Source organism: Pungitius pungitius, chromosome 3 (assembly GCF_949316345.1).
Source record: "Pungitius pungitius chromosome 3, fPunPun2.1, whole genome shotgun sequence".
Lineage (NCBI taxonomy): Eukaryota > Metazoa > Chordata > Actinopteri > Perciformes > Gasterosteidae > Pungitius > Pungitius pungitius.
In genome coordinates, this window is record NC_084902.1 from 1919535 (window position 1) to 1945509 (window position 25975).

Genomic DNA, 25975 nt, shown 5'->3' on the forward strand with positions numbered 1-25975 from the left:
CAAAGTCAAAAAAGAATTTAGAATAATTCACCAACATAAACCACAGACAGTCAGTACTTACAGTAGTAGTAGTAGTAGTAGTAGTTACATGAGAGAAATACAAGATACATACTGCAATTTCCGGTTTTATCATTGCTGTCAATAGCTAACTTGAAAATTTCAATTTTCTTTTCCTATAATCCTTGATTACTTTTTTCCTGTTACATTTGGGTCATGTAACCCAAAAAAGTTTCAATGTTGTTGTTTTTTAACATTTCAGAATACAAAATAAAACAAATAATAAAAAAAACATTGACATCATTGATACATTCATTACGTTTCTTCCACAAACAATTGAAAGTCCTCCTCTGTAAATAAATAACATGAAACAGAGTCACACAAGCAAATTCTAATTTAGATTCATAGTTAAAAATAACAACATATTTATATTCAACAAGAAAAAAAGACACATTATCACAAAAATATTCATATTCATTCATTTATGTGTGTGTATATATATATATATATATATATAGAGAGAGAGAGAGATTCTGTAAAAATATCTACATAAGTAATTAGATAGTATCTCTCAGTGTTCATACACATGTATTCAGACATCTTTGGTCTGATGAAAGTTTAAAATAAAAACGGATAAACATAAAAATGACCCCACTAATTTTGTTGTCGTTCACAACATGGATTTAAAAATCTAGAATGTGACATTTGACATTTGTGGGGCGGTGTTGACTGCTTCAAAGGGACAATGAGTCAGAGTTGTTGCACTTTGGTGGTGAGGTCATAGGTCATCCATTACTTAATAACACTACTGGCTTTACACACTGAGAAGGTCTGAGAGAGGCCGCCGCTCCTCATGAGTTTTTAATGACGTTCAACCAAAGACCCTTGAGCCCCAAGCCGCTCTCTGCCCGTCTCCGTCCTCGTCCCTGGAGCAAAACATGAAAACGTTGGATCCCTTCGCGCCGTTCCCTCCTCCGAACCCGACCACCTCCCGGTTCTCGATGCGTTGGTCCCTCTCCTCATAACGCGGGTCAGCGGAGCGGCTCGGCAGCACAAAACAAGCGCTTCTATTGTCAAATTAGCTGGACGGTCCTTCAGCTGCGGTTGACCTCTGACCCCACTCGGGGGCTTCGTCTCGGAGGTCGATGGCGAGGCGTTCCAGTTTCCCCCGGAGTAGGTTCCCGTACTGTTTCAGCACTTCGCTGGTGGAGTTCACCCTGGAGCAGCTCTGTGGCGACGGGGGAGGCGGCGTCACTGCGCCGCTCTGTAAGGGCCCAGAAGATCACAAATCCCGAATTCAAAAGATCAAGGAGGACAAAACACGGGTTTCACTTGGTTCCAGACCACGGGCTGTTCATAAGAAGCGGACTTAGTCATTGTGGTTTGGGGACCAAAGGCGTGAAGCTGCGGGTTTTGGCTTTTTGGCTGCCTGCATCTTGGATTTTGCCTTCTTTGCAACCAAAATGTCCTAAAAATGTCCTGCTCTACATTCCCTATTCATCATATCACTCTCCCTCTTATCTTAGGCACAAGTGGCAATAAATATACCTTGTTTTCGGTGGATGTTTGTGCAGTATTCACCTGAATCTGGAGCCTGCGGACGATGGCCACGTAGTTGGTGATGTGACGCTGCAGTTTCTCCAGCAGCGAGGTCTGACACTCCGACGTGGACTGATTCTTTGTCGCCTGCACGCCGTCCCGAAACATCCGCAGGGCCTCGACCACCTCTGCACACTTCTGCTGGAGCTGCAGGAGGCACACACGCACACCCCGAAACTTTAACAGAGTTCCTGCGAGATCAAGGCGGCTGGTTCGTTAAGTGTGACGTGTTTCAGTGGGGGAGGGCGGGTTTGGTGGTGACTCCTTTTGTTTGAGCATCTGACACTCAGCGGTCGTACGCCCATCGACTAAAAAGTGTGATATCGACGACATCACAGCCGATCCTGTCGGATCGGTCGGGCTGACGGTGTTACAACCGACCCGGTCATCAGCACCGAAGTGCTGCAGGTCCGGGTCAGTAATCTCATCAACCACACCGAGCTGCCGTGCTGGTGTCTCTGTGAGGCCGAGTCATAGACTCGTTATGGGAAGTGGACGTAGTCATGGCGACGTCACCAATTGGTTTGTCGACTGAAGCCTGTTTCTATAGGACCAGAGGAGTCGCACCTGGTGGAAGAAACTTTTCAGAACCAGAGGTTGCCACATTGCTATTTAAAATACTTAGTAAAAAAGATAACTCAAAAGACCAGCTGTTGGTTACTGACTGACAAATGTATGAAAGTGAAAGTGTGTGTACCTGCGCCGCAGGGTGTTAGGAACTTACGGTTTTATTTGCCCATTCTGTTGCGTGCACCATAACACATGGCAGCTGAACAGGAGAGTGCAGAGTGTCTGCACCCACGCAGGCTACCTGAGCACATGACCACAGTGTTGTCACACTCATAAACCAACAAAGAAACTTCTTTTTTTTCTACACATAAGGTAAACATTTATTTGAAGAAACTCTTGTTGGAGCGTTTTTTAAACAGATACACATTCATTTTTTAAATCAAGATTATTGCGCAACTCCTCACCATGTCTTCCCTCAGGCCCACAATCCCTTTCACCATATTTCTTCTGACTGGATGGTTGTACCAAAAGTCGGTCGGTCCGGCGTGGACAGAGCAAATGCCTCCAATCAGCAGCAGCAGGAGTCCTAGGGGGCCACACGGTGGAGGTGACTGACCATCGGCCATCTGGACGCAACTTGGGTTTTGTCTTTCTGCATTTGATTTTTCATTTCCCCCTCCCCTTCCTTTTTCTTTCTCCAGTGGTGTGAATTTTACGTGTTGCATCTCGCCTGCTAGCTGCTTTTATAGCATACTCTCCCCTCTCAAGAACTCCCTACACACATGCCTTTCATTAACAAGTATTTCCAAAGCCACTATTAGCTACACAATCTGGCATCTGGTGTTGTAACTTCTCTGTTGTCCTTTTATAGAGTTCTTCTGGTCTGCTACGAAAGAGAGCGGGATATTGTAATGGATCAAGGTAATGTAGCGCAGCAGTATTCCAAACAGTGACCGGATCTCTCCATCAGGCCCCATGGTGTTTGACAAGCAATACCTTCACACCACTGTAAGTGTATTATAATCCAACAATGACACCAAATCCATTATGTCTAAGTGTTGCAGTGCAGGGAATGAGGCTTACTTACTGCTATAAGCCATAACCCGATGCTGGGTGCATGGTGGCCGTCAGTTGTGGTTTGTCAACCTGCATCCTTCTTCCATTCAGCTTTGGAGAAAATGTGCTCAGAGCAAAGATAATCAAAAATCATTCTGTATCCAGTAGAAACCCCATTTTTTCGAGTTAGAAACTCCCTCAAAGTCCAGAATCAGAGCTCAGGTGAAGACCCCATTGAGCTGCTTTCTCTTTGAGTGGTTGTGGCATTGGTTTTATAAACCTGTGTGCCATGAGTCAAACGGTGACGTGCACTGCAAGCTGTTTTATATTTGATCTAGCACAAAGTTAATGTTTGACTCTGGATGCTCAACGCAAATAGGACAAGAGAGGCACCACATAGACCCGGACAGGACTAACCCAGATACATGTGGATGTTAGCTAACCTAACCCCAACAGATGCTCAACTATGTTTAGCAGAGAGTCTGTGACTTTTTATGTCTGGTGCTGGTCGGGTTGTGCACATCAAAACAACTCCTCTGGTCATAGACCTCTATGAGAAAATTACTCTACTTCTCTCTTGGTTTATTCCCTCAGTGTAAACATTGTAAACATGAGTTTATGGTCTCAATCTCGTTTCAAGTTTCAATCTTTTTTAATAGAGCATGATGTTCATTTGGTGAATTATTGTCAATTTAGAGTCAAACAGACCATGAAGCAGGTAACGGTTTAGGGCGGGGCAAACTTGTGATTGACAGGTTGCTTTCAGGGCAATATGGGTATCATATCATGGTCATTATTGTGGTACCTTCCTTTTGTGCTTTCCCAATCCGGAGATTGCCCATGCTCCTCTTGGCTCCATTCCAGTAATGGGTGAGCCATTTCCGAGTAACTGTGAGGGACCGTTACGATCAAAGGCTCTGTTAAAGTTCAATATTTGTTCCTTCAAGAGTAATAGAGGCCTTTGTGTTTCCCCGGACAACCATGGGGGGAAACACCTCTCACCCCTGGCCTCTTTGCTAGCTTGATAATGCACTTTTCAGATATCATGTCACGTTGCACAATTTCAAGCTTCCTATGAAGACGGGGCTTTATTTTGCAAAGACTGTATGCATGTATTCTAATTTGGTTCTTTCTAAAGCTCCTGACATAACGCACAATTCTGACCAACTATTTACCAACCAAACAGCGTCCAAATCTGGTCGATCCAGCTACGAGGGAATTGGTAAAGAACCAGTGAACCTCCAATGAAGCACTTGGTTCTCTTTACTATTTGTAGTACTCGAAAGCCCTCCCTACGCTGACCTCAGATCCGGCCTCTTGCCTTGTAAACAAGTCAAAGGGGACAATGAGCAGCCTCCCTCTCGCCAACTCGGGATCTAAAGAGCTGGGACAGATTTGGTGCTGGGGGAGGGGTTGTGGGGTGTCACAGAGGTTTAGACCGGCGTAGCTCGTGATGGTGGCAGTAATGAGCCCTTTGTGTGTGCGTGCGTGCACAAGCGCATTATCTGCCCATTGTGCGTCTCTAAGGGGAGAGCCGATACCATGGCAACACCAAGCATTGAGTACCTTTTAAAAGGCCGGGCTCCTCTCTCTCACTCACTCACTCCCTTCCTCTCGCTCTTCTGCTCGGTGTCTTTCATCTGCTCTCAGGCTACTCCACCTTTCTCCACCCGCAGTAGTCAGAGACAGAGCGGATCACCAGCGGTAGGGTTTCTTAACTGCTCACCAGCGTTCGGCAGTCCGTCTTTGGGATTCTCTAAAAAGGACACCAGGACAATAAGATGTCGCCCTCGTCTGGGTGAGCAGCTGGATATGGAGAATAAATTCTTAGGGCTTTTTTGGGGGGGGGGCTTTGGATTTTTAGGGATTTTTGGGCTTTTTCTAAGGCAACATGTGAACCAAGAGCTTCACTTTGACTTCTCTCGCAAGACAGGATCGGAGAAAGTCCAAAAAGCAGCCGTTTTTGAAGAATGTATTTAACTGTCGGTGATGTCGGCGAGGGTGTTTGAGCTCTGGAGAAGACCAAGGGAGCAGGAGCTTCCGGGTGTGGAAGCGGCGCAGTCCCGTGATGAAGATGACCAATACCGCCAGCTCTCTCTGTGTCCCGTCTTCAGCCGGGGGCACGACCACGTCCTGCTACTGCCGTGCTCTCACCCCATGTGTGCCCACTGCATAGCCGCCGTGCAGGAGACGAGATCAGGCCGGTCTCGCGGTCAGTCTGGTGGTCAGCGTAGCGTGGCGCCGGTGGCCTGCTTGGTGCCGTGCCAGTACTGCCGACGTCCTGTGGAGCTGCCGTGCCGGACGTGGTCATCTGCCACTTCCTGTCTCCCCAAGCATCCCAACCCGAGTCTTTTGCGTGTCAGCGGGGGGACAGACAGGAAGGTGGGACAATCTGAAGATCAAAGTCAACACGTGCAGGTAAAGAGACACAAAGTAAGACAAGCGGCCTGTAGAGACTTCAATGTTTAACCCAGAGATAGAAAACTGTAGCCCTGGTGCTAAGATAAACGCCTCCCGGCCTTCAAGCTGCATACTTCTTAGACAAGTAGCCCAGATTTATTGTTTCCACTCCGAGCTGGTTTTCGGAAGATATTTTTCCTGATAAATCCGCACCAGCTTCTTACACTGCAATCTATTACTGCACTAGCGTCATGAAACAGCGCACATGGTCATTCCCCTGGTTTGAATTTACCACATATGTCTTCTATTTTGAATCTCTGTACTCAGGGGGTTTCACGCTGCCGGGACGCGAGTGACACGGCGGAGCCCGGCTGTTTACATGGTGAGTGTAGCGAGGTCCCGCTCGGAGCAAACCTTTGATTGCGTGATCCGTGAACATGAAAAGCTGCAGAATGGGGGAGACTCTTCTCGTTTCCCCCCCCCGTCAGGCTGCGACGCTGCCAGTTCCTCGGTAGCACCAGTGGATGGCGATGTGGACCTACGAGAGGAGGAGATGGAGCGGTCCGTCTCGGGTCGGGAATCATACTTGATGACTTTCATCTTTTAGATGAATACAACTAATTTACTTTAATGTGTATGGCATATTGATTGTTATATTTATTTATTTATTTTAGGACTACATTTCGCTCTGGACTGTTCAAATGTCCCTCCATCCCTCGCTCTGTCCAACTTCTCCCTCACCGTCACCTACCAAGGAGAGAATCCGCCTCAAGGCCACGATGCCAGGAGATCCACGACCTGTGACCCCCTCCCCCAGGTCAGCGCCGACGTGGTCATTGCACGAGGACAGTACTACTGGGAGGTGGACGTCTGTAACAGCTCCGTCTACAGGATCGGTCAGAGCTCTCCCTTTTTGTTTCGGGTTGGTCTCCTGCCAGCCCGCTTATTGCTTCCAGAGGCCCCAACTGTTGGTCAGCAGGACGGTGCTTGTTCCAACGCACACTCACATTCATGCACAAATACAAACACACAAACACACAAGCGCCATCGCCACCACGTGGTTCAAATGTTGATAATTGGTTGAGTGAAAAGTGAGGCTGTGTTTAACGTCATGTCTGGCCAGCGTTAAAACTTTTTCATTTGTTTGAAACAGGAAGAATTGAAACATAACAGCTTTGAAAACATTGAGAAATACATTAATTACCTTTTGTATCTTGTTTTTATCAAGCTATCAACTAGATGAATACAATTGGACATGGTGTTGGCAATAAAAAATAAACCCTATATGTTCACAATATATTTAAAGTTTAAATTAAAGTGCATCTAACCTTAAACAACATGTTACCATACTGGTAAGCTCAAAAAACTATATATGCTTTAAATTGCATTTATTCACAGAATCAGAATCATCTGCATATAAATCTAAACAGACGCAAGACTTACAAACTTCGGGTCTAGAATGACCTTTTTTAGTTTTGGGGAGATAAACAATAAAAGAAGACTAAAAGTCTCAAGCAGGTCTGTCAATCACAAGGTCTGTTTTACTCTGATTGGAACATAAATGAACATCATGCTGTATTGAAGAAGGCATGAAACTAGAGACTGAGACCATACACTAATGTTTACAATGTTTACTGAGGGAATAAATCAAGAGAGAAGTAGAGTCATTTTGCCATAGACTTTTATGGGACCAGAAGAGTCGCCCCCTGGTGGATAGGAGAGAGATTGCAGGTTTGAGACACTTTAGGTTCGACTTTTGACTTTTTACAAGTAGAGGTTGCTGGATGGTGGTGACCAAATTTCAGATGTATCATGTTCCAAGATTTTTAAAGCGTCAAGAAGAAGATGTTTTTAATAATTCGCCAAAAATAGGGCATTTGTACCAATTGATTGTCATATGTGTGATGCTGGTGTATTGGGTTTGTGTCCCTCAGGCGTCCGCCCCCTGGATGGTTGTGGCGGCTGGTGGCTTGAGAGACGGGGCCCAGCTTTTCGTGCGGTGTACGATGGGAACCGCGAGACGCTGCGTACCGTCCCGCCTCGGGTCAAAACCCTCGGGGTCTTCCTGAACGTCGGGGGGGGCGCCCTGAGCTTCCACAACCCTCTGACCCGGGAGCACCTGGCCACCCTGCCGACCCGCTTCGGCCCGGCCGGAGTTCTCCCGGCTCTGGGCCTCGGCCAGGGCCGGCTGAGGCTGCGCTGCGGCCTCCCGCCCCCTCCCCACGTGTTCCTCGGCAGGGACTCGGACTACAGGGAGCGCCCCGGCGGGGGCCGGTGGTCCCGGGACGCTCCCTTCCAGTCGGTGAAGAGAGTGATACAGAGGTTCGAGGAGCTGGCCGTGTCCGACTCTGACTCGGGCCTGGTGTCCGGCTTTGGGTCGTCCTGCTGCACCGTGGATCTGGCCACTGGGACGTTTCCCCGCGGGGGGGAGGGACAGGAATGAGGAACAATGGGACCACCGGAAACGCACTGCTCCTCCGGGGGGTTTGATCTTCGGCTGTGTTTGAAAGGCAAATCTTTGAATCTTAAAAGAGTTTTGGCCGCCTCTTCACCGGTCTCTGCGTGACCCCCCCGGACCTGCAATGGCCTCTCTCCCCAGGACGCAGCCCCTCTCTGCCTCAACCAAACAAACCCCCCCCCCACCCCCGGATTGGGTCAAGAAAGACTCTTCTGTAATGGGAGGTGTGAGGAGAAGGTGGGCTTCGCTTAGCAGCAGGACTCCTGGATCTGTCTCTGTGTGACGGTTGTCAGGCGGTAGGGGGTCCAACAGCGCACGTCCTTGCGTGTGTGTCTGTGTGTGTGTGCACAAGCATGACAACGCGTGAGTGCCAGCGGAGGAGAGGGGGGGGGGGGGGGGGGGGGGCGAGGTGTGAGTACAGTTACGCCGGCGGTGTTGACACAGAGCGGCGAGGACAGGTGGCAGAGCAGGTTTGTCCCACGGCCTGCCGCCCGGAGGACAGTAGCGGGGCTTTGCCCTTCTCCGACCTCTTCTGAAAACCGCAGGGGGGGGGGGGGTGGGGGGCGCCGACTTCAAAAGAAAAAACAGCATGCGTGAATCAAAGGCGGCAGGTGACGAGGAGAGAGGGAGTCCCAGCAGCTCGAAAGCTCAACTGAACTCATTAAAAGTGCCGATTGTTCATTAATAAGTTTGTTGGCACATAAAACATATATATATATATATATATATGTGTACATTTATAGTCTTGAGGGGTTAAAAGGACCTCTTACCGAACGAAGCCTCTTTGTTGTTGTCTTTTGTCTCTTTGTAGTCTTTAGGTGTCTTTGTGGTTCATTCATTCATTCTTGTGTCTCTTCATTGCGGCTTTGAGTGCATTTTGTATCTTTTTTCACTTTATTTGTGACCCATTGTAGTCATTTTGAGTGGCTTTGTAGTTCTTTTTTGTACCTTTGTTGTGTTTCTGAACCTCTTTGCAGCAGCTTTGAGTCTCTCTTTACTTCCTTTATAGCTGACATGTGTCTCTGGCTTTACTGTCAACGTTCAGATTGTCCCAAACTATTTATTCACACATGTCAAATTGTAAATCGAATTTTAAGACGAAAAGGAAAGTGCTGGTATTAAAACAGGCATTAGTCGGTGTCGGCACCCCAGGGGGCACTTGTTAGGCCAAGCTCAATGATAAAAGTAGCAGCAGTCCGCTGAGCATCATTCATTTCGTGCAGACTCGGGAATAACCGGTGAGTCAAAAGAGACCAAAAGAGACGCTCGGCAGACTGTCTCAGGCCACTCATCGGCGTGACTGCTCACCGGAGGGAGGGAAAGGGAATTTAAAAAAAAATGACATGTGCTCCGACGGCTTTTCAGGGGAAGCTTTCCCTGCAGAGTTATCTGCTTCACAGAATAAATTGTGCGTGGAAGCAATTTGACTCTTGTAAACAGAAATGAGAGGGAAGTGATGCACATTTCAAAGAGCCGAGAGAGAGAGAGAGAGAGAGAGAGAGAGAGAGGGAGAAAGGGAGGGGGAGGGGGGAGGGAGAGGGGGAGAGATGTGGAGATTTCCAGGAAGGATGAATAAGGCTTCAAACGCTTTGTGCCATGTGTGAGCATTTGGCAGCGACTACTTTAAGAAGTACTTTCTTGGTGAGACTCAGTACATTTACTCAAGTATTTCCATCTCACGCTTTGCTACAGTGAACCTTTTGCACTGAATTGAATAATTGTACTATCATATTAAATTTAATCCTATTTATTTTAAGCTTATCCACCTCTTATGGTTGACTCTTTTGTTTCTTCTTTTGTCTCGTTTTAAGGCCTTTTCGTGTCTTATTTAAAGCACTTTGAATTGCCTGCCTTATATTTTATGTATATATATTTTATGTATTTTATGTATGTATTTTAATGTTACGTGTACTTTTACTTAAGTAAAGGATCCTAATAAAGAATTCTGATATGTGTTTGCTCTGTTTCACTTTCTTAGCGGCTCAGTGACGTCAGACTCCACTGTAATCAGGCTCCTCTCGTCGAGGTGTCAAAATAAGCGCAACACCCCCAAACAGCAGCCCGTGCATCGTGCGCGCTAATTGGCTCCAGTGAGGCCCGCCGCATGGAGACAAACCGCAGCTCCTCTCCACGTGCGCGCGCAAATGGATTTCCGTTTCGTATGAATAAACATGGGAACCCGCATGCTGGCGGGGGAGGGGGGGGGGGGGGCAGGACAGGCCCACCGGACCCCCTCGTTGGCCGCTGCAGCACAACATTAGCTTTACAAGCGAGCCTCTTATTACCATCATTATCGGCATCAGCATGACAGAGTCCCAAAGTGGATGCGCTTCGGTTCTCTTGATGTTCTTTTTTTCTCCCCCTCTTTGCTTTTGGTGTGAAAGTGGAATGATTTACCGCCCGAGATGTCTGCCCTATGATGGGAAAATGCGCACATAAATTAGGAATGCAACAGGACGCGGCTTTTCTAAACATGAGCCACAGATAATCGGGCCTTTGAGATGCGAACTAACAGGGGGTCACGTGACGTGGAGATGCGCGATGAGAGTATCCTTCTCCTTTAGATCGCACGCTTATTTACGTCTAAGGGCAGAAGCGAAGAGGAGGGACGTGTCGTGCACGTTGGCGCAGCGCGCCTCCGTGGGACGAGGAACAGGTGGCGTGTGCGCGTGTGCGTGCGCGTCTCTGAGAGGGAGACGGGCACATCTGCCGGGCTGTCGTAGCTCGCTGGTGGAATATTCACACCCTCCCAGTCCGACCAGCAAACAGGATGCGGGGCAGTGCGTGTGTGCGCGCGCGCGCGCTGTGTAGTCAATGCAGACAGATTAAGAGAGGTGGGGGGCGGGGGGGGGGCATTTATGACCGACGTCTGACAAACAAGAGCAAATACACAGCGCTGTGATGGAGCGTGAAGCACCCAAATGTGTGCGTCCATTCAGCTGCACCATCACCCCAATGCGGTTGATTTACAGCTCACGCACGCACACACACACGCGCACCATATCCCCTTTGTGTGCATGGTGTGGTTTCATATCGACGCATCTAGAAACCTGCGACGTGGGTAAATCCATTTAAACCCAAATAAAAAGAGCGTCGTGATCGATTTTGATGACGTCAGAGCTCATTCCCGCTCTGCGCGTTCTAATCCTGGATCCATGCGAGATGAACGTGTCATAACGAATATTCAATAACTTTTATAGAAACCTCCACATTGCTGGTCGGGGAGCCTGAATCCTCCTCAGAAGCCGTGTCAACAGAAAACCTGTCTGATGATCGATGCTGATCATTTGTAATCATACGGTGCGCGTCGTAAATAATCGTTCGGCTTCATTTTTGGAACCTGGTTCGGAGTCACGTGGTCTGCTCACCAGCAAGAGGAAACTCTGTGAGACCCGCCCGGAGGATTACAATGTCCGAACTGTGATGTACTGTCTGGAATTCATGGAATAAGAGTTTCCAATACACATGAACAGCTCTTTGTCCCCCCCCCGACGGCTCGTTAGTGCGCGCCGTTCTGTTTGCGCCAGAAGAAGAGCGAGCATCCAGTCGGCCTAATGAATCACCGCAGAAGAAGAACAGTGTCGCTTATCACCCGATGATGAGGCGCAAATAGGCCGTCATCGAGGGGAGGGGGGGGGGGCGCGAATCTCCACACCCGAATGGAAGTGACTCCCACAGGTCCCATTATGTGACACATTGGCACCGACACCTCACCTCGCACCTCGCTGATGGCACAGAGCGCGCTACATGCAGCACATGTTTTAGTGCAGAGACGCAGCGTTTATGGCCCCTGGGGGGGGGGGGGGCACTGGGGGGCCCCCTGGCAGAGAAACCTCAATCAAATGAACACAACTGCCTTGAGTCACTCAGGGGTTCTCAATGTGAGGATCAGCAAAACAAAGGGTTTCTCCTCAGTGCGAAGGCACTAACTTGAGCATGTTTTCTACAAACTCATTAATAGACCCCCCCCCCCCCCCCCGCCCCCCCCTCCAACAAATCAATCCCTCCTTTTATTCCAAACATCTCAGCCATGTACGAGCCTGACCTTTGCTGAACCCATGGGAGATAAATCACTCTGGAGCTGCACCACACAGCAACGTAAACTTCAGCCACGGAGCGTTTTATTCGGGCCCCCCAGAGACCGACTGAGAGGAGCCCGACTGTTGCTCAACGGCTCAACGGCTTGTCCGATGGGAACATTTCCCAGATCTAAATACCCCCCCCCCCCCTCCCCCACCCACCTTATGAATCTCCCTTGTTGTTGAGGCCCCTGGCACCTGTACCTGAATCCCAGCCGATGTGGATTGCGGTCGGAGGTGTGCAGATGGACTGAAGGAGGAATTCAAACTATTTTGGTTTGTTTCTGTTGAGTCGCTCGGGTCTCCGCTCCGAACGCACTTGAGAAAATAAGACGGCCCAGACGCTCACACATTCCTGACTGTACACGATCTGGAGATGCACACGGGGGGGGGGGGGACCCAGAACGTTGCATCACCGATGTGTGGAGGCCGTATGGCAATCCAACAGATGTATAAATGAATCCATAATTCAAATCAACAAGTAAATAAGGGGACACCAACACAATGGCAGCGGTACATGAATAAAACATAAAAATACTAATGAGGGAATCAGTTGTTTGAAAGAAATCTCTCTACAGAAAGTCTTGAGATGTTTCTGTGTGAGAGCAGAAGTAAGAAACTGAATCTCTGGTGGGATAAAGTACAGAAAAAAACCCCATGTAACGCAAATTAAATTATTAAATGAGTACAACAAGACAAGCAGCAGAGCCCCCCATTGGACTGCAGAGATCTTGGGGGGTAAAAACAGTATGATGGAAGTTTTGTATTGGAAGTATTGTTGGCCAATAAAACGATTCAGGCTCATTTCCATGTCTTTGGCCTTAGTGAATTGATAGGGGCGTCAATTTCCCTTTTCCATCACCCCCCCCCCCCCACCCACCCCCACCCATCTCCTCCTCCTCCTCCCCCTCCTCCTCCTCCACCCGGTGGCCGCTGCAAGTTGTCAGGGAAGCGGACTATAAAGCAGAGAGGGCCGGGGCCGAGAGGAGAAAACCTTCAGTCAGAGACTCGAGAAACTAAAGGAGACTCGGACGTGACGCGCTGCAGTTGGTTTTATTTCTTGTGTGTGTGTGTGTGTGTGCGTTTGCGTGTGTGTGCGTGCGCGTGTTTTCGCTCCGAGGCTTCACAGAGTGCTCCGTATCGCTACGGGGAGTCTTTTGGGGATGCTGGCTACCCGCGCGCTCCCGTCCTTGCTGTGCGCGCTGAGCTGCGCGTGGCTGGAGTCCAGCGGAGCGGCCTCTCGACTCAAGTCCTCTTCTCTGCCCATCCACTCGGAGAGGGAACCGCTGCCCTCCAAGGGCCTGGCAGGTGAGACACGGCTTTGCTTTTTTTTCATTAGAACGCCTGTTGGGGTGACTCCGTTCACAACGTGCGCGTTGAAGCAGCGCGCGCCGCGCTGCAGTGTGTGCAAGCGTCAAAGGGCTGAACCGTGTAGTGTACATGAATTATGAGGAGTTAGTCTTTAATTCGGCTGATGTGCAATACCCCAAAACTGCAGTTTGGTCATTTACTTCGAGCTTTACCCCCCCCCCCATCCGTCCTGAAACACGTCGTGAGGGGGCAGCAGCGAGCACTTAAGCAACTTTCCAGATTTTGTCGAAATGAATGTCTTGGTTTCAAATCCAAATCAAGCCGAAACACCCCCCCCCCCCCATCAGTGGTAATGTCGGCCCTTCGTGCGTCTCCTGAAATAAAAGCCAATGAAGCTTTAATTCGGCTCTCTGCGGCGCGTCTGCGCGTCCGGGGGCCACGGAGGCGACGACCCCACTTCATCCGCACGCGATGGCAACTCCCGAAAAAAGAGAGAAGCGGTCCCCTGTGTTGTGCACGTGCTCCCTAATGATCGCCCCACGTGTCCGTGACCGGAGGGAAAGACGTGGGTCAGAAGAACCGGGGACGCCGTTTGATTCATGTGTGAAATCCCCCCAAACGCGCCTTTTCTTTTTTCTTTTAACAAGGTAACTTACGCAGGGGTTAAAGTCTGTGGGACCCCCCCCCCCTCTGAAACCCCCCCTCCTGTATAATCAATCGACTTGCATGCATTGGCTCCTCGTGAGTTGATTTATTTGGGCTCAATGTTTGAAAGTGTGCAGCGACTTTAACGAAAGAATAATGTGAACCAGGTTGGTAGCAGCGCGCGCGTGCGTGTGTGTGTGCGCGCGCGTGTGTGTTTACCAGCAGGCAGTAACACAGCGTGACTAACACTGATGGTTTTTAGTAGAGCCATAATAACCCCTGACAGCGATAAACAATAAACACCCCGTGACATACTTCCTATTCGCTGAGGAATCCTAAAACAATCTGCAGCTGCTCCAGCTGATGTCCTTCTGCAATGGCCCCTTAAACGTGTTCAGCGTTCACGTGACGCATGAATGAATGAATTCAACCACGTCATAAACTAGCGTTTGTGTTGCAGGATGCTCGTTCGGGGGCCGCTTCTACTCTCTGGAGGACACGTGGCACCCGGACCTCGGGGAGCCGTTCGGGGTCATGCACTGCGTCCAGTGCCACTGCGAACCGGTGAGTCCCTCTCACGTGTGCACGTGGGTGTACGTGCACGTGCGTGTGTGTGTGTGTGTGTGTAAACGTGCATCGGTGTGTATTGATGTCGCCGCGTCTCCCTCGCAGCAGAAGGGCCGTCGCGGTAAAGTCTTCGGGAAGGTGAACTGTAGGAACATCAAGCAGGCCTGCCCCGAGCCGGACTGCGAGGACCCTGTCCTGCTGCCGGGACACTGCTGCCGCAGCTGCCCCAAAGGTACGACACCCCCCCCCCCCCCAAAGGACCAACTAGCCCCCCAAACAGCTGTTTGATGCACTGAGCAGCGGCTCCATCGAAGTAGCCGTCTATTTAGTGCCACTCACACACACACACACACACACACACACGGTGGGTCTTCATGCTGTTATTCAGCAGATTGGTTGTTTTTCTACACTGTGCATCTGGTAATGGAAAGAAAAGGTAAAGCCGCATGTGGACAGGCCCGGGACTGTGTGTGTGTGTGTGTGTTTGTGTGTGTGTGTTTGTGTGTGTGTGTTGTGGTCAACCTTTTAAGGAAAAGGTTGAGTGTGTTTGTCTTAGCTTTGGCAACAAAGTATTTTTGTGCGAGTGATGGAAAAAAAAGTGTCTTGTTTATGCATGTGTGTGTGTTTGTGTGTATGTGTGTGCGTGTGTGTGTTATGACTGGTGCACCTGAGCGCTGTGAAGTGGGGAGAAGTCAAGAGTGAGACACAACCCAGACCCCCCCCCCCCCCCCCTTCATTCATAGTCATGCTGTCGATGCTGTGAGTCGAGCTGTTTTCTTCTTTCTGCTTGTTGGTAGCGGCTTCACAGCGTGTAACTCCTATTTAATCAAGTCTTTTGCCCCCCGCCCCCCCCCCCCCCCACCGACTCCCTCCCCAGGCGACAAGAGGCCGAGCGCCTCGCTGCCCGAGGGCTTCGAGTACTTCCACGAGAAGAGCAAAGACAAAGAGGACGACCTCCACAAGTCCTACAACGACCGGTCCTACCTGAGCTCCGAGGAGGCGGGCCCCGGGGAGAGCCGCACAGGTGAGCACCAGAGGAGCCTCAGAGCCGGGGGGGCCGTGGGATTTATTCAGGCGTGGTGAAGTAACCTCCCCCCCCCTTGCAGACTTTGTGGCGGTGTTGACAGGAGTGACGGAGTCGTGGCTGCCGAGCTCCAACGGCGTGGCCAGAGCTCGCTTCTCCCTGACCAGGACCAGCCTGGCCTTCTCCATCACGTACCAGAGGTAGGACAGAGGAGGGGGGGGGGATCTCAGGGGGGGGTCAGATCACATCAAATAGGTCATGTGACCTCTGGTTCTTCTACGTCCAACACGTTTACTTGACTTGTTTAGTGTGATTTAAATATACGGGAATGTGAGATATGACTTTGGGTTAACACTGTCTCCCCCTCGTCCCTCCCTCGTCTCCCCCTCGTCTCCCCCTCGTCCCTCCCTCTGCCCTCCCTCGTCTCCCCCTCGTCCCTCCCTCTGCCCTCCCTCGTCTCCCCCTCGTCCCTCCCTCGTCCCTCCCTCGTCCCTCCCTCGTCCCTCCCTCGTCTCCCCCTCGTCCCCTCAGAATGAGCCGCCCTGGTAAAATAGTCTTCCTGGATGCAGACGGCGCCCCCGCCTTCGAGCACCGCGTCCCGCCGGGACGCTCCGACATGGTGAGAAACCTCCTCCGTCGGCGCTGTTTTTGTTACGTGTGCACGTTCTCCGCAGAGGAAGAGAGAGGCCTGGTTTGATGGATGCCCCCCCCTCTCCTAACCCCCCCCCCCCCCCCTCCGTGACTTTTTCTTCCTCCCATTACTCAGTTGCTGCAATAATAAACGACAAACACACACACACACACACACACACACACACACACACACACATTTGCAAACACAAGTACACTTTAAACTGAGTCCGATTGCTGTTAACATCAACACTCACTCATTCGCTGAAGGGGGCATGTGGGGGGGGGGGGCATCAGGTTTAATAAAGAACAAAAAGCCCCAATATTATGGGGATAAATCAGCGAGCTCCCTGAGACTCCATCACTTCCTGCCAAAATACACATCTCCTCTACACTCAGCCAGGCTGCCCCCCCCTCCCCCCCCCACACACACACATCCTTGCCCCCCCCCCCCCCCTTATAGAAAGCAGGTCCAGGAATGATTATTTTTAGATAAATATCAGTGTCAAGGACCTGTGTGAAAACAGCGAGTGCTTCAGTCAGAGAGACATTGTTCAGACGTGACATCAGCGCTCGGGGGACGACCCCCCCCCTCCTCCTGAACTTCCAGCCCCCTCCTCCACCTCCACCCCCTCCACCCCCCCCCCCCCCCCCCGAGGAGAAGTAGTGGCTTCACGTTGACGCAGACTTTGGCTTTCACGAGAACAATCGCGTGTTTTCTTCTCTTGTTGTTAAATGTTAAAACTCTGTCTGAACAACAACAACAATGCCGCTGACCTGCCTGTGTGTGTGTGTGTGTGTGTGTGTGTGTGTGTGTGTGTGTGTGTGTGTGCAGATCTGTGGCGTCTGGAAGAACATGGCGAAGCCTGCGATGCGACAGCTGCAGTCGGAGCTGATGCGCGTGCGCATCACGGCGGCCTCGGGCGGGCGCCACGAGGTGGAGGGAAAGGTCATCAAACACAGGGCGCTGTTTGCCGGTGCGTAAGGGGGGGGGGGAGGAGGGAGGGAGGGAGGGGAGGGGGCGGGGTGTTGGTCTTGATGTGTGTGTCACAGTGATCAGAGTGGGAGGAGTGGTGTAATCTGGGCGTGTCCCTCGTGTGCAGAGACCTTCAGCTCCACGCTGACGTCTTCGGAGGAGAACTCGGGCACCGGGGGCCTCGCCATGTTGACGCTGAGCGACACGGAGAACAACCTCCACTTCATCCTCATCCTGCAGGGCCTGGTGCAGCACAGGGACCGAGGTAAGGGGGGGGAGGGGGCCAGGAGCCCGTCCATCCACGCCGCTGGGTCCATCGGGTCCATCTTTAAATCCATCTCTCTCTCTCTCTCTCCACTCCCCCCTCAGAAGGTCTGGTGCCCATCCGAGTCCAGCTGATGTACCGCCAACACGTCCTGAGAGAGATCCGCGCCAACGTCACCTCCCACGTGAGTCCAGGCCGTGAAACCATCGGGGGGGGGGGGGGGTGGAGGAGGGGGGCGGGGCTTGGTTGATACAGTTGAAATGTGTTTAGGCTGAAAGAGGGAGTGTTGTTGTTGTTGGTTTGGAAACAGCAGACAGCAACACACTCCGGGTGCCCCCCCCTCCCCCGCCCCGCCCCCCCCACACCACCCCGACCACCACCCGGGTCTCTCTGGGACGGATGTGGTCCGCTCACCACATCCTAGCCCTGTGATCACAGCCCAAGACTCAGACATGACGAGTTCAAATGAGGAAGGGGGGGGGGGGGGGGGGGGGGGGCGAGAGAAAGTGTGCGAGATGAGAACAGATGTGACCGAGGGATGGGGGGTGGGGTTGGGCGGGGGTGGTACAAACTCCTCACACATGTCAGTGGTTAGTGGTCTGTGGGCTGCAGATGGAGCGAAGAGAGGAAAGGAGGGGGGGGGGGGGGGGGGGGTCGGGTTTCAATTCGGCGGAGAGAGGAGAGAGAGATATATCTGTTTGCACCTTACCCCCCCCCACCCCCTCCTGCCCCCCCACCAGCCCAAGTCACCTTCCCTCCTTTACAGCTGTGTGTATTCATACTGAAGTCATAAAAGTTACATTTCTTTCTCTTCAACACCCCCCCCCCCCCCCACTGAAAAGCTTCAACCTTCACTCACTACGAATGGCGTTGTTTTGGGGGTGTTTGTTCTCCCTGGAGGTTCCACATGATTGATTGTGTTTGATGGGTTTTCTGCTGGAAACACGTCCGTCCGTCTTCGCTTTTTTAAACAAGCTTGAGGACCCGGTTGCCACGGTAACACCTCTGTGTTGCACCAACACCATCTCAAAGAGGCAGAACAGCTCAATGTCACATTTCTCTGGTATTAATAAAAACTGACTTTGAATCTTCTTCTTTTCCTTTGTCGTTGGCGTGAAGGACCCGGACTTCGCCGAGGTTCTGACCGACCTGAACAGCCGCGAGCTCTTCTGGTTGTCCCGGGGTCAGCTGGAGATCGCCGTGGCGACCGAGGGTCAGGACCCCCGGCAGATCTCCGGCTCCATCACCGGCAGGAAGTCGTGCGACAGTGAGTTTAAACACACACACACACACTGTTTTATTTGTGTCATCCTCCTGGGAGGGGGGGGGGGGGGGGGGGCGGACCCTCTGATTGTGTCCTTCCACGGGAACCTTTGACGACTGACAGCAAACAGACAGAAAGACGCTTTTAGCTTTTTTATTTAATTATGAGAGGTCTCTGAACGCCGTGACGTTATGTGCGAAGAATCCAAAAGCCTCTTTTCCTTTTTTAACTCCATTTTCCTTCACTTCTCCGGAGCCTCTGCTTCTCATTCGCTGTAATCTCTTTAAGCTCGCTGCATTCAGCGAGGGTTACCTCACTCTCAAGGCCTGACCTTGGCTGTTGAAGCGTGCATGCAACATGCGTGTGCGTGTGTCTGTGTGTGTGTGTGTGTGTGTGTGTGTGTGCTACAACATGCGAAAGTCACAGACACAGCTACGTGCCTCCTGATTGGCTGTTCAATTAAATCTGTTGCCTCAGTGACTGCGTCTTTGGACGTCCTCTCGCATGCTGATCGGGCTCCACTACAGTTGATCGGGGTGGGGTGGGGGGGGCTCGACGTGATGGTTGCTTCTGCTCCGAGGTGGTTTTCTGACCTGAGTCCGTCTCCGTGTGTCTCAGCCATTCAGAGCGTGATGTCCAGCGGCGACGCGCTGACCCCGGGGAAGACGGGGGGCGCCGGGTCGGCCATCTTCAACCTCCACGACAACGGCACGCTGGACTACATGGTACGACATGGTCACGCTGTCGAAGCACAAACGTATATTCTGCAGTGTGGACTATGACAGCACAGGTTACAAGGTCGCTGTCCCCCCCTCTCCCCCCCTCTACGCCTCCAGGTCCAGGTCGCCGGCCTCTCCAGCGAGTGCGTGGGCCTCACCATCGAGCTGAAGCCGCGGCGGCGGAACAAGCGCTCGGTGCTGTACGACCTGACGGCGGAGTTCGACGCGGCGGCGGGGCGGGCGCAGGGCAGCTGGAGCCGCATGGAGGCGCGGCACGTCCACATGCTGCTGCAGAACGAGCTGTTCATCAACGCGGCCACCGCGCACGCCCCGGAGGGCGAGCTGAGGGGGCAGATCCGAGCGCTGCTCTACAGCGGCCTGGAGGCGCCGCGGCAAGGTGGGGGCGCGCCCAGCGGTCGCAGAGCGCCGCGTGCTTTAGGGGCGGGGCTGGGCGCTAATTGACGGGTCTCTTCTTCTTTCCAGAGTTGCCCACCACGCTGGCCGGACACTTTGTGTCCCCCCCGGTGAGAACCGGGGCCTCCGGTCACGCCTGGGTGTCCGTGGACCAGCACTGCCACCTGCACTACGAGATCGTGGTGGCGGGCCTCAGCAAGACGGACGACCTCGCCGTCAACGCCCACCTCCACGGCCTGGCCGAGATCGGAGAGATCGACGACAGCAGCACCGCCCACAAGAGGCTGCTGACCGGCTTCTACGGGTCGCAGGTGGGTCGCGCGCGCACACACACACAGACACACACACACAGATTCATGCATGTACACACAAACTACATGCTCAAACACACCCTCCTCCTCCTCCTCTTCCTCCTCCTCCAGGCTCAGGGAGTGCTGAAGGACATCAGCGCTGAACTACTGCGACACCTGGACCAGGGCATGGCCTTCATCCAGGTCAGCACCAAGACCAACCCGCGAGGAGAGATACGAGGACGGGTACGTTGGTCATTTGTGGTTCAGGTCGTCGACGTGAAGCCGTTTCCTTCCTCCTTTGTTTAGATTTAGGTTTTCTTGGAGACAATTTAAAGCCGAGGAGACATTGACACTGTTTTACAAGACAAACATTTTACAGCGGTAACACAATAAAATGCTAACAGCGCTATTTAGTCCGCCCCCTCCAGGGGGGGGGGGGGGGGAGTGGATTCATCAGGAAACGGGACGTGAGATCTTTCTACTACTTCTCAAACTGAGCATCAGACTGAACACATCAGATGTTAAAATAATGGTTCTGGTTCGAAACTGTTCAACTGATCAAAGGCTCAAACCTACGATGTATCATTTATTAAAACGTTTCATTTAGCCTTTTATTTTATTCCCAGAACAAAAAAACTTGAAATAATGTAATGTACAATTGATACCATAACAATAGATGAAATGGTGTCTTTATTGTCATCAATCACTGATTTGAGTCATAAAATTGCCGAAGCAGAATAGATGATTACAGGAGGAAGACGAGTGTTTGATCACTTTCACCCACAGCTGCTCTCTGAGAAGTTAAAACCACTTTTATTGGGGTTTGAGGACGAGTCAGGTGGTCGATGAGCCCTTTGAGACTCACACACACACACACACACACACACACACACACACACACACACACACATAGTGGGGTCCATCAGCCATCTGCTCTGAAGCCCTCCTCTTAGGAACCATTAACAGCTTGAGACCCTCCTCCAGTTCTAACCGGCCTCTCTCTGTGTTCTCTCTGCATCATAACCCCCCCTCCCCCCAACCCCCCCCTTCCCCCCTTTCCATCTCTTCTTTTCCACACACCTCTGCAGGTCCACGTGTCCAACAACTGCGAGTCGGGGACCCGGGCCGAGGAGGCCGAGTTAGACGACCTGCTGGCCATGGACCCCGAGCGGCTGAAGAAGGACCCCCACACCTGCTTCTTCGAGAACCAGCATCAGGCCCACGGCTCCCGCTGGACCCCCAACTACGACAGGTGCTTCTCCTGCAGCTGCCGGGTAAGGAGGAAGCGCCCCTGTCCGTCCGTCCCTCCGTCCGTCCCCATCGCGCGTTAAACCTCGTCCCGTCTCTCCCTGCAGAAGCGAACCGTGATCTGTGACCCCGTCATCTGCCCCCCGCTGAGCTGCTCCAGAACCGTCCAGCCCGAAGACGAGTGCTGCCCCCGCTGTGACGGTGAGACGCTCCGCTTTCAGCAGAGTCCAGTAGAGGGCTCGTGAGTCGTAAACTGATTCCGTTTTTTATGTCTTTTTTTGTATCTTCTCAGAGAGCGAAGAGCCCCAAGACATGAAGGTGGCCGAGCGGGTGGATGAAAATCCCGAGGGTGGGTGCTTCCTCTCCCGTCTCCTTCACTTTTCACTTGTTGCATTTCAGCGCACAAAGAGAACCTCCTTTTCTAACCGTCCCCCGTCCCGTCTCAGGTTGTTACTTCGAAGGAGACCAGAAGATGCACGCCCCGGGGACCACGTGGCATCCCTTTGTGCCTCCCTTTGGCTACATTAAATGTGCCGTGTGCACATGCAAGGTAAATATACATGAACCATGAACCCGCTCACACATCTGGCTGCATGCGCTTTCCAGATCCCCTCAGCGGGACGTTTGTCTCACGGAGGCATGAATGCATTTCTCGTAAGTTCACCCCGAGGTCCATGAGGTCCATGTGGGGGGGGGGGGGGGGAGTCAGAAGTCGACGTTGTGCAAGAAGGAAGAATCAAAGTAGCAGCATCTGACCCGCTGCTTGTGTTCCTGCAGGGATCTTCGGGGGAGGTGCACTGCGAGAAGGTGACGTGTCCGCTGTTGACCTGCAGCCACCCGGTGAGACGCAACCCCTCCGACTGCTGCAAGGAGTGTCCCGAGGAGGAGAGGACCCCCCCGGGCCTGGAGCACGGCGACATGATGCAGGCGGACGGCCCGAGGAACTGCAAGTTCGGCAAGAACTACTACCAGAACAGTGACAACTGGCACCCCTGGGTGCCGCTGGTGGGGGAGATGAAGTGCATCAACTGCTGGTGTGATGTGAGTGTTCCACTGAGGGAAAAGTTCTCCTTGCAAGTTCTTCTAGTTGTATTGACACCATGTGGAATCCCTGCTGAAACACCAACATCTTCAGCCACTGTTTGGAGCATTTTGGCTCAAAATCACAAAGATGAAAGAGAAGTCTTTAGCTAACAAACTAATGTGGCGAGAACTTTAAGATCTAAGAGAACTCCTCAGCTCGATAGAGTGGGCTTTGTTACTTAACCTGCCATGTGACAGAAGCGAGGATGATGATGATGACACATCGTAGTTTTAAATTCCTCCCAAACAGCAGCAGATCCTTCCTTTTCCTCATTTTAATGGCGTTTCTCCTTCCTCCCTCCTCTCCTCCCTTCCTCCCTCCTCTCCTCCCCTTCCTCCCTCCTCTCCTCCCTCCCTTCCTCCCTCCTCTCCTCCCCTTCCTCCCTTAGCACGGTGCCACCAAGTGTCAGAGGAAGCAGTGTCCCGTGCTGACCTGCAGCAGCATCGCCCGCAGAGAGGCGGCGTGCTGCCCCGAATGCCTCGGTGAGCAATGGCCACACACACACACACACACACACACACACACAGACACACTCACACACACACACACAAGGCGCTGTGCTTCATCCTTCTCGGGTCCTGAAAACACGTCTTTCTGTCCCGCACAGATTCCAGAGAGGAGGACGTCCCGCCGATGAAAGCTGCGGACAAAAGACGAAGCTGGAGACACTAATGTGAACCGCCCCCCCCGTCCCCCCCCCGTCCCCCCCGATGGACCCCAACCCTGCACACTGGGTCCCATCCTGGGTCTCACCCTCCCTCCCTCCCTCCTCACCCACCCTGCTATCAGCTTCGGGATTGTAATGAACAGAGAGACACAGGAAGCAGGAAACACCTCCAAAGACTCGCCAGGTGAAGGAATGAAGACGTTCACAAACCTCTCTGCTTCCTGTCGCTCCGTTGTTGCTGGACTTTTATTTTTGTTGGATTTTTTATTTTATTTTTAAACAGCTAAACAGGATAAAACAACAAAAACGTATATACATTTATATATGTTTTGTTGTGAATGCATTTTGTGGTAACAGTCGACAGGGTACTGCTCGAGGTACTGCAGCTACTACATATGCGAGGATGTGTGTGTGTGTGTGTGTGTGTGTGTGTGTGTGTGTGTGAGAGAGAGCAGGAATATGTGTGTGTGTGTGTGTGTGTGACAGAGCGGGAATGTGTGTGTGTGTGTGTGTGAGAGAGAGCGGGAATGTGTGTGTGTGTGTTTTTACCAGTAAAGAATATGAATAAACAGCGATACAGAAAGTAAACGTCCAAAACGTCAGGGTTTAGGTGAAGAAGAGGTAAGATCGATTAACTGCAGCCCTGTGGATTCCTACTTCTTGTTTTAAACAATTAAAAACAATTTCTTTTAATTCTCATTGTTGTTGTTTATGAATATGAAACTTGTTTGTATTTTTATTTTGTATTTATTGATTGACGTGGAGACGAAATAGAAAATAAAAAGATGTTCGCTGAAAAAGAAAGTTCATTGACGTCCTTTTATTTTCTCACCTTCACTTCCATCCTTTCCTATGTCCTCCTTCCTCTTTTGTCTGTATTTTCCTTTCCCTTCCCTCCCTCCTCCCTCCTTCCCTTTCTTTCCTTACTCAGCGAGGTTTTGTCCCTCACACACCTCCCCATGTGTTCACACACACACACACACACACACACACATGGTGCAGACAGACTGAAACATAAACACATATTCACAGATGTAAAAATGCACAAACTCCTGAATCAGGAACACACACACACACATACGTGCACACATACACACTTCGTTGCAGACACACACACATCTGGTACACTGCACTCTGCTGGCTGAAAGGCGCTCTCACACTGACGGTGTGAAAACACAGATGGTGGTGATGGCACCTGTTGAACTCCATGTGTGTGTTGCATGTTGGAAAGTCATCATCAGAAAAGCGGTCGGGGAGGGGTCAAAGGTCAAAAATGCTGAGCTACACCCTGACACCCGCTCAAACCTCTCCAAACTGTTTTGCAATAGCTGAATAGCTAGAAAAAATATTCTATTTGTTTTGCGTTTAACACAAAGTAATTCAACCTGTTTTTCGTGAGAAGCGGCTTCCCCCCTCAGATGTCTGTTCAGTCTGCAGCCAATAAGAATCATGCATTCCTTTTATTTATTACCTCAATCAGAGCAACATGTCATGAACTGTTGCCTTTGCTTCTTCCCGAGTGAAGGAAGGTTGGTTCATCCTTTATTCTCAGTTTGGTTTTTACTCTTTTTACACCCAGAGGATTGATTATGTGTAACATGAACAAAGCAGAGTAGAAATGATCAACTATTTGGCATTAGGGAAAAAATGGAGACAAGATAATAGGATTCCACCATTTGAAATGTTTATCCGGGCTTTAGTCTAAAGATAAAGGTGAGTTACCATAACACCTGGAGATTCAGACTGAATATATTAACATCATAGAGCACTGTCCTGTACGGCGGGTAGCTCCTTTTTCAATGATGCAATCCTACTTAATAAACTCTAGAGCTTCTGGTATGCAGATTATTTCCCCTTTGAACAGAGTCGGGCTGACTGCTTTCCCCTGTTTCCAGTCTTTATGCTAAGCTAAGCTCTTAAAGCCTCAAAACATCCGTCAGGCTGCAGGGGAAAGTGTGAGTGTGTGTTGACCTGTATTCCAGTCTTGTGAGGACACAGTTCAATCCACACAGTCACATTGTGGGGACTAACCTTACTTATGGGAACAAAAAGTAGGTCCCTAAATTAAAAATGACATTTTTGAGTAAAGTCAGCTGCTTCTTTTAGGTGTGAGGGAATTAATGTAAGGGAATCTTGTGAAGGTGTGTGAGAGCGCTTATACAACCATAACTGTGAGGACCAATTAACGAGTTTAAGACATTTTATGGAAATGAGGCCTTCACTCTGGGACAAACCTCCAAAGGGCTGTTTTAGGGGTTGATCCTTGGTTTTAGGGTTCAGGTTTAACTCAGGCATTTAGTTTTGATGGTTGAGTGTGAGGGTTAGGGAGTGGATTACGTCAATGTGTGTCCTCACAGCGATAACAGAACAAGGCCTGAGTGTGTGTGTGTGAGAGAAAGAAAAGAGGCTCCTGCCAAATCAATTTCAGCCATTTTTTCAGGTTTTTACTTTGCACCAACAACAGCAAAACCAAAAGTCCTCGTTGACTTAGTGAGGGGAAGGCATAATACAGACTGTAAACAAATACATCACACACAGGCCACATGTGTTGTGTATTGACAGTAGAGGCATAGTGTGAAAACAGCTGTTACAGTCATCAGAGGCTCATCTGTCTCACACACATTGACACCTCAGAAAATGGACCTATTATCTCTTTCCTTGGATGTTTTTTACTGTTTCACTCAATCATTTCAACTCCACTGCCTTGTGGAGGAGAACCTTTTAAACGCCTCAAAGTCCGGCTTCCTCTCATTTCAATCACACTCCTAA

The 25975-nt window shown here is 51.0% G+C and overlaps 3 protein-coding genes across 3 annotated transcripts; 2 read left to right on the forward strand and 1 right to left on the reverse strand.

Moving 5' to 3' along the window:
- Positions 1-488: 488 nt before the first annotated feature.
- thpo (thrombopoietin) lies at positions 489-3488 on the reverse strand. The gene is made up of 5 exons (XM_037459035.2): positions 3194-3488; positions 2571-2692; positions 2321-2407; positions 1579-1743; positions 489-1261 (listed from the first exon to the last, which is right to left on the reverse strand). The coding sequence occupies exons 1-5, from the start codon at positions 3204-3206 to the stop codon at positions 1076-1078; spliced, it is 573 nt and encodes a 190-aa protein (XP_037314932.2). The 5' UTR covers positions 3207-3488; the 3' UTR covers positions 489-1075.
- Positions 3489-4763: 1275 nt separating this feature from the next.
- LOC119197931 (uncharacterized) lies at positions 4764-8388 on the forward strand. Its single transcript, XM_037455061.2, has 5 exons — positions 4764-5580; positions 5890-5944; positions 6051-6134; positions 6237-6458; positions 7497-8388. Exons 1-5 carry the CDS (start codon positions 5152-5154, stop codon positions 8003-8005), a joined length of 1299 nt encoding a protein of 432 aa, XP_037310958.2. The 5' UTR covers positions 4764-5151; the 3' UTR covers positions 8006-8388.
- A 4659-nt stretch (positions 8389-13047) lies between these two features.
- chrd (chordin) lies at positions 13048-23626 on the forward strand. The gene is made up of 21 exons (XM_037476602.2): positions 13048-13407; positions 14516-14619; positions 14728-14854; positions 15500-15646; positions 15729-15846; positions 16178-16265; positions 17112-17253; positions 17380-17517; positions 17622-17701; positions 18637-18784; positions 19400-19506; positions 19618-19897; positions 19984-20225; positions 20337-20450; positions 21296-21481; positions 21563-21656; positions 21748-21804; positions 21902-22005; positions 22233-22496; positions 22928-23021; positions 23147-23626. The coding sequence occupies exons 1-21, from the start codon at positions 13263-13265 to the stop codon at positions 23209-23211; spliced, it is 2844 nt and encodes a 947-aa protein (XP_037332499.2). The 5' UTR covers positions 13048-13262; the 3' UTR covers positions 23212-23626.
- Positions 23627-25975: the final 2349 nt, after the last annotated feature.